At 40.1% G+C, this 8295-nt stretch overlaps 2 protein-coding genes across 2 annotated transcripts; one reads left to right on the top strand and one right to left on the bottom strand.

Annotated features, from left to right (window-relative positions):
- Positions 1-39: 39 nt before the first annotated feature.
- Positions 40-8048, bottom strand: LOC117792735 (cadherin-87A). The gene is made up of 8 exons (XM_034632984.1): positions 6972-8048; positions 4045-4644; positions 3081-3679; positions 2065-2848; positions 1731-2006; positions 1405-1667; positions 982-1342; positions 40-925 (listed from the first exon to the last, which is right to left on the bottom strand). The coding sequence occupies exons 1-8, from the start codon at positions 8046-8048 to the stop codon at positions 851-853; spliced, it is 4035 nt and encodes a 1344-aa protein (XP_034488875.1). The 3' UTR covers positions 40-850.
- Positions 5220-6970, top strand: LOC117793018. The gene is made up of 3 exons (XM_034633386.1): positions 5220-5479; positions 5542-5742; positions 6789-6970. Exons 1-3 carry the CDS (start codon positions 5235-5237, stop codon positions 6919-6921), a joined length of 579 nt encoding a protein of 192 aa, XP_034489277.1. The 5' UTR covers positions 5220-5234; the 3' UTR covers positions 6922-6970.
- Positions 8049-8295: the final 247 nt, after the last annotated feature.

Raw genomic sequence — 8295 nt, 5'->3', positions numbered from 1 at the left:
TAAATGTTGGTAACCAGGTTACCATTCAATAAGATTTTAATTTGTTTATTAAATCATTTATTTATATTTATCGTATGTATGTTGTAAATGCAAACCAATGAGTTCTGACTCTATTCTTATAAAGATGCAAATTGTTTTGTTGCACATTTCCATTATATTGAACTAAACTTATGAACTTATGGGTGTATGAGCAAGCCTGGCTAATTAAACTATTAACTATCAACTTAGGACTAACAGTTTCAAGACCATGAACTAAAGTAATACAATAATTGGAAGAGCAAATAATTTAGTCTTTTGTTCTAGTACAACTTAATAATAATATAGAATGAGTGTCATTTAAACTAATATCGCGTCATTAAACCAATAATTGTTGTACAGACATTAATATATATATTAGTTAGTAACGCTTAGATATTAAACTAGACATCGGTAATATATTCGTATATTTGTATGTATATATATGGATATACAAGTATATTATTGTCATTATTTATGCGGGAGAAATTCCACTATGGGGCTTTTGTAGCTATTTGTTTACACAATAATTATACTTAATTATGCTGATATATATGCAGATTATTTAAGTTAATAATTTGAGTTCTATATCTTTTCGTTGGCATACCAGATAATACTACTACTTTATATGTATCTGTATATATTTGTATCATTAAGTATGCTTGTAAATATGTTTGATGTTTGTATTTTAGCAGCAAACTCAGGAAATGCAAAAGATCAGATCAGTTGAACTAAACCTAAGCACGTTTTGGGGGCTCTCTAAAGATATCTGTAGATACATGTTATTGTATAGCTACTATATAATTTACAAGTTAGCTGTCAGCTGTTACTCTGTTTAAATAAGCTCGGCCACGGCGTCATCACCATCTCGTATCGGTGCCTGAAATGTGGATCCCGTGAACTCGTACATCTGCAACGTATACAAATATTAATATAATTAACTTAAGATCACCTCAAATTACATACAGAGGGTGCTCGATTGTTGCGTAGCGTTGCATAATCCGCGAAATCGTTGACATGTGGATCGATGCGCGTCAAGAGCAGCCCAGCACCGCCTAGGCCACCGGCGCTGCCCGCACCACCGCTGCGCATGGAGATGGAACCACCACCACCTCCACCTCCATTGCTGCCAGAGCCAGCGGTCAGGCGATTCTGATTGTTGCGCGGCTGTATGGTGGCATAGGTATTATCCACCGACTGTCCATGATGCACCTGCTCCAGTGAGCTGCGATGATCCAAATGTCCAGGCGCATCCGAGTTCGATATGTGATCGGGCTCCGAAAATACCTGCATGGTGAGCTCCTGTTCTTCGTATAACTTCAGTTTTCTACAAGTAAACTCTAATTGAACAAGAACTTTTGGATGTAGATATGAGTAAAGACAACATACTGTTCTATCCACAGAGGATTTTCGGTTGTATTCAAATCCTCAATGATTTGCTTCTTAATCAGCGCCTCCTTGCGACGCGTCTCGACAGGCACAGAGAGATTCCAATGCTTCAGGCAACAGCAGAGCACAATGAAGCTAATGACGCCCACAAAGAGCACTATGACCAGGGCAACCAAACCAGCAACGGCCAGATCAAATTCATCCTGCACAATGGCGATGTACGCAGGAACAACATTCTCAATGGCAAAGCCAGCATAGTAATCCTGCAATCATAAAGGATAAAAGTTACAAATGTTGAATGGAGATTGTCTTAAAAATGAAGCTACCTTGAGATAATCATAGTTTCGGTCGATATCCTTGAGGATCTCATCGACAGGCGCAATTTGATGAGTCTGCGGATCGACGGCATGGAAATATAAATCACACCAATCCATGCGTATGCGTCCAATTGAGTCCAAATGAAAGCGTATCTCGTCCACAATGATGCGATGCTGTGTTGCGTTGCGCAACTCGGCTATAATCTCCTCCTGCTCCTGGTAGACTTCCTCCGGTGGCCGTGACAGAATCACTCTGACCAGCTGTGTGCCATCAAAGACCCATATCTAAAAAGAGCATATCATTAAATCAAACCAACAAATTATACTCTTTCTGCCAACTCACATTCACTTTGGTGTTGGCCGAGCGTTGAGGTTGCTCCAGTTCGCGGGCAACAATCTCCAGCTCGAAGCGATCCTGATTGTACTCGGCCATAATTGTATTGGCCGTAATGCGGCCATCCTGCGATATGGCAAACGGACTTGGCACAATGGAACCCGTCGATTTGCTGGCACCGAACTTGTAAAGATTCGAGGCAACAATCATGTACTCAATCTTGGCATTCTTGCCCTGATCCGCATCCGTGGCATTGACCAGCGTAATGGCCGCATTCATCTTGGCATTGGCATTTACTCCGGCATAATACATGGATTTCTCAAACACAGGCGCATTGTCATTCACATCCAGCACTGTGATGGCCACCTTGGCGACAGTGTTGTCCCGACTCAACGTCTTGATGGAGAACGACGCGCGCTCCTCTTCAGAGATGTGCAAATCGGACTTGATGCTGGCCAATATGTACAGCGTATAAGCATCAGTCTGTTCCCGATCCAGACTCTTGTTGGTGTAGATGTCACCCGTCAGCTTGTCCACATAGAAGGCGCCATCCTCGTTACCCAGCAGCATGTAGTAGAAAATGTCCCGATTGTGTTTGCTGCGTGACGATGCCTGAATGTGTCCCACTTTGACATCCCGTCCGCTGTTCTCATTGATTGACACCTTGTATGGATTGGCGGCATCTGGGAATTCGGGACGATTCTCATTCGCATCGACAATGCTCACCGTCAGCAGACGCAGTGACTCAAAAGGCGGATTGCCCGCATCACGTGCCACCAAAATTATATCATAGCTGTAAATGGAACATGTTTAATCATTGATTTGATCTGAGATGATGATGACTTTTAAGTTATACAATTTAATGAACAAAAATTACAAGAAAACAATTTAATTAAGACCTAAATCTCAGAAGTGTATTTAAAATATATTCTCTGTTTTATTATATTTTTTTTTCTATTTACAATTTGATAACTTAGGGCAATTTGTTCCGCCTTATGCATTATTTTTTCAGTAATTTTACTTACTTGGCACGAATCTTGCGATTGAGCTGCTGTCGAGCTCGCAATTCACCGGTGTCCTCATCGATCTTGAACTCGGCCGTCTCCTGCACATTCAGATTGTTTAGCTGCAGATGATAGCTAATCCTGCCACTGTCATCGGTATCATTGTCCAACGCCTTGACCGTGAGCAGCAAATAGTCTGGTTGCACAATATCGCCGGGAATTTCAATGGTTGCATTCGATAGAGCCGGAATCACAAACTCTGGACGATGACGATTCACACGCAACACTGTGATAATTGCCTTGGCTGTGCTCTCCATGGTCCCCGATCCCTGTGTATCCCGTGCCGAGATCAATAGCTCGTAGATACCATGCTTGCCAGCCAAACTCTGTGCCGGATAGATAATACCCGACTGTGCGTCCAGCTTGAACAGTGCCATCTCATTGCCAGCGATTATTATATACCGCACATCGCCGAACAGACCCTCATCCAAATCAATGGCCTGCACCTGGAGCAGTGCAGCCGGCGGCTGATAAGCCGCGTTCTCCGACACCGTCGAGTTGTACGTGGAGCGTGTGAACACTGGAGCATTGTCATTTACATCCAGAATGTTAATGTGGATCTATCGAGCAAAAAAATTAATAATCAGGCATTAATACCGAACCAAATATCGATTAAGGTACGTTTTAAAAACGAGTATTTCGGTAAAGATAAAGATAGAATGTACAAGATAACTTTAATTTAATACTTGTTAGCAGTCCGCAATATTTGAAAAGCCACTTTACTTTTTAAAAAGACCACGTTTAAAATATAAAAATACAAAATGCACTAAATTATTAATATAAGATCATTATCCATTACGTATAATAAATTATAATAAATAAATACATAACTATTAGCTTCGTAGTTTTCAAAAAAAAATATATAATTAAAATATTGAGTAATCAATTTATATATTTTTTATCAATTTATGAAAGATTCACTTACCGTTGCCGTGGCAGACTTTTGAACGGTGGCAGGTGCCTTATCCTGTGCCACAACCGAAAGTGTAAGCTCCTTCAGTTGCTCCCGATCTAAAATGGATGCATTGGCCACCATCACATTGCCCGTGTAGGCATCGATGCTAAAGTATTTATTGTTCTCCCCAATCAGCGTGTATGTCAGCTCCCCAAAGGCGCCCACATCGCCATCGTGGGCCTCCACTTTGCCAGCAACCGTGCCACGTGGCGAGTTCTCCGTGATATTGAAGTAATACTCCGACTGTGTGAAGTGTGGTTCATTGTCATTCAGATTGATAATGTCGACAACAACATCCGCCGTGGCCGTAAGAGCTGGCACACCCGTATCGCTGACCGTGACCATGAACTTGACCTCCTTAACAGCCTCGTAGTCCAGTCGAGCTGTGGTATAGATGACTCCCGTTGTAGGATTGATGGCAAAGTAATCATTGGCCGTTATGTTAAACTCGTCAATGCTGGAGTCCTCATCGCTGGCCTGCAAAGTGGTCAGCACTGTGCCCACCGCCTGCTCCTCGACCATTTGCAGTTTAATCACGGGCTGCTCTGGACTCCACGGTGCATTAAATCTCTATCGAAAGATTGAGAGAAAGAGAGATACAAAGAGAAAGGTGGTTATGAAAAATACAAACAAAGACAACTAGACTACAAGAAGTCTTGGACTTAAATTTGTAAGACAAAAAATTAGTGTGGAAAAAAAAGTTAGAAATATCTAGGAAGTTAAAATAAGAAACCGTATTGAGTACAAAAATTTGAATAATAATCTAGTACATTAATATTGGGAAATATTATAAATAAATTGATATAATCTAGTACATTAATATTAGGAAATATTATAAATAAATTGATATAATCTGGTACATTAATATTAGGAAATATTATAAATAAATTTATATTTTTTTTTTAATATTTCTATAGCTTAACCAGAATATTAAAAATTGCACGAGTTATAGTTTTTATCGCGCTCTAATTTTGTTTACCTAATTTTGATTTCTTAATAACAAGTTTCCCACTTTTGTGCTCCCAATATTTGTTTCCCAACATTGGTATTCTTAGTATTATTCGTCAAAAATCTTGATGGGAATCATGAAAATTGAGTCAGATATTACATATCTAATAGATAAATTGAAATTAATGCAATCGAGCTGATAGCTCAAGAAGATGCCTGACAGGATGTCCTATGACAAGTTGAAGATTCTCTTTATCAACATCATTGCCATATTGTATAAGGCAACTGCATTGAATGTGCATCGTTTACACTCGGATTTGCGTGAGGTCAAAGTGGTGGTCGATACATGCAACCAGGAGATTTGGACACCACAACTATTCATATTTCTTATCTCGGGATTGCTGCTAATGCGATTTATCATGTGCTTTATGGGTCTCGCCTCGAATATTGTTGCAATGTAAGAGAACTTTGATTTTAGCTTGAGATCGAATCTATGAATCTTATTGCTTTCTGCTGTAGCTATCCAATGCTGACCAACTCGCAACCTGAGCTGTTAATGCCCTCCATTATTGTGCAGATCCTTGACAATGTTGCGTTGAACATATATGAGATTGTGCTGGGTTATGCTTGTCTCAAGTATCTACATCCCGATAGCTTTGCTGTCTTTGTCGTATTCCTCATCAAGATGATTATCAAGACCATCTGCTGTGTCTCGGCGCTGTAAGCATCAAATGACAGCATTTTCTCAGTCTAGCTTTAAGAAATTGTAATACAATCGATAGATTGCAAAGATTTCAAACTCTTTGATTGAAATTCAAATTGTTAGCATTACTTATGATAGTAGAAATCTTAATGTGCTATCAACGTATTGCTTGCAATCAATTTTAAGTGCAATCACTTTAATCATTTAATCATTAGTTAAGTTAGACATTTTATTTGCAATCTTACTTTATCATTTGCAAGGCTGCAAACCGGTTCTGAACCGAACCTCATAGAGCCGGTTCGGCTCGTGTTTTTAAGCAGCCTGAGCCGGATAATGAACCGAACCCTTGAAATTATTTACTTTGCGAACCCGAACCGCTTTCTAAAATAAAAGGTTCGGTTCGAAAATAAAATAATTACATAAAATTTATGATTTTCTAATATTACGCAATTATTTGAGACTTCGGATTAAAAAAACTCATCTTTAAATAAATTTAAATTATCATCAAAATTTGATTTCTTACAACAAAAAAAAAATAATAATTAGTTCAAAATGTTGAGAAAAATTTGTAACAATACAAATATATTTTTTGTATGAAATTGAACCAAGGTTCGAACCCAAACCTTGGGTTCAGGGGGTATATTAACCAATTCGCGAACCGCACCTATGTCTTGCTCTATGGTTCGAACCGCCGAACCGAACCTTTAACAAAATTTTGGAGGTTTGCAGCCTTGATCATTTGTCAATCTTTGTCAACTAACTTTAATTCTTTGATACTTGAAGTGGCTTTGAATGTCCTCCTTCATCATTATATAATTATAACCGACTCGTTGATTTTTAGTAAAGAATTAATGCCTTTGTTTTTGGAGATTGCACTTAAAAATTTTGATTGGATTAATGATTGTAATCAAAAATTAATTGCAATTAATTCAGAAAATTGATTGCAAATTGAAATAAATGATATTAAACAATCATTAATTGCTGAATTTAATGATTGCCTGCTTTACGGTTCTAATCAGCTCTTTTCTAATCTGAACCTCTCTTCACCCTCTCTCTTCCACAGCAACATCTACGCTGAGAAGCATCATCAGCTGACCTCACATACAGACTACACAGATACTGCAGGTCAACTGGACAGCGACTTTAGTGATGAATTTATAATTGGCCAACAACATTTTCGATCAATGGGAAATTAATATAGACTGCAAGTAAATTGTAAGTGAATAGAAAAGAATTTGACTCTTACCGGTGGTATTTTATTCACATCAATGATCTGTATGATGAGCAGACCACGTCCTTGCTGGACATTGGGTGCCGTGCTGTCCGTGACGAGCACATTGAGTCGCATCACAGCAAAAAGATTGCGATCGAGCTGCCGATTGACAAGAACTTTGCCATTCCGTGTGATGGCAAAGTATTCCTTGAACTGTTCGCTATGCGGCAATTCTTTGCCCTCCTTGTCAATGGCCGTGATGTCATCCGTGGCGGCAAACTCCAATGCATTATGTGTCGCCACATCGGGATCAAGGGCGATCAGTGTGTAGACCAGGTGACCAGTAGGTGCATCTGCTCGCACCTCTGCATGCTGGGTGGCCGGAACAAAGTAGGGATCCTTATCATTGCTGTTCTGCACATTGATGGTCAACGTTGCCGTGCCCGTCAAGCTGGGCGTGCCCAGATCCGCAGCTTGCACCTGCAACTGGTACGTGTTGCGTCTGTCATAGTCGAGTTTGCGAGAAACAAACACTTCGCCAGTTCTCTCATCGATGCCAAAGTCATCAAAGCTTCCCTGCTGTATGCGATATCTCAACTCTGCATTCTTGCCTGTATCCAGATCACTAGCCTGCAACTTTTCCACACTCGTGCCAATCTCGGAGTTCTCCTCGATCACGGCATTGTAGTTCTCCTGCTGAAAACTGGGCACATGATTGTTCACATCCCGTACAGTTATGTTGACACCGCAATTGGCGGTGAATAGTCCATCGTTGGCTTCCACCACAAATATTAGCTGCTCACTCTTAAGATTGGTCACATCCAAGCTCGCATTGGCTCTTATACTGATCTGTCCGCTTTGCTTGTCAATGTCAAAGATACTTTCGATCTGTGGTGAGCCTAAAATTCGATAGCTAATGGTAGACATTGTATCCGCATCTCGTGCCTTCACCACCAATGGAGAATCGAACACCAAGGCACCCTCATCCACGCTGGCCCGATACAGAGGACTCTCACACACAGGAGGGGAATCATTTGCATCACTCACAGAGATTCGTAGGGCGACCACAGAGGTTTGACCTCGCCCATTGTCATCGGTGGCCTGCAGCATAGGAAATGGAAAAAATTCACATTAAGTTGAATAATATTAATGATTGATTGAATAAAGTCGAGACTGAGATACTCTAGAGATTGCCGATTCAAGGAAACATACGAGTAAGATCAAATTTCATTAGCTAAACAGATTTTCCTTTTATGTTAATCTTAAGCAAAGAATGTTTTATTAAACAATAGAGGACACGCGAATATAGCTAGGAAATCAAACAAATGCCCTAGTTGAGGGACTCGGCTGAAGTTAG

This window comes from Drosophila innubila, assembly GCF_004354385.1.
Source record: "Drosophila innubila isolate TH190305 chromosome 3R unlocalized genomic scaffold, UK_Dinn_1.0 2_E_3R, whole genome shotgun sequence".
Taxonomy (NCBI): Eukaryota; Metazoa; Arthropoda; class Insecta; order Diptera; family Drosophilidae; genus Drosophila; species Drosophila innubila.
Note: the sequence above shows the minus strand (reverse complement) of the source record. Positions and strands in the feature narration are given on the sequence as shown.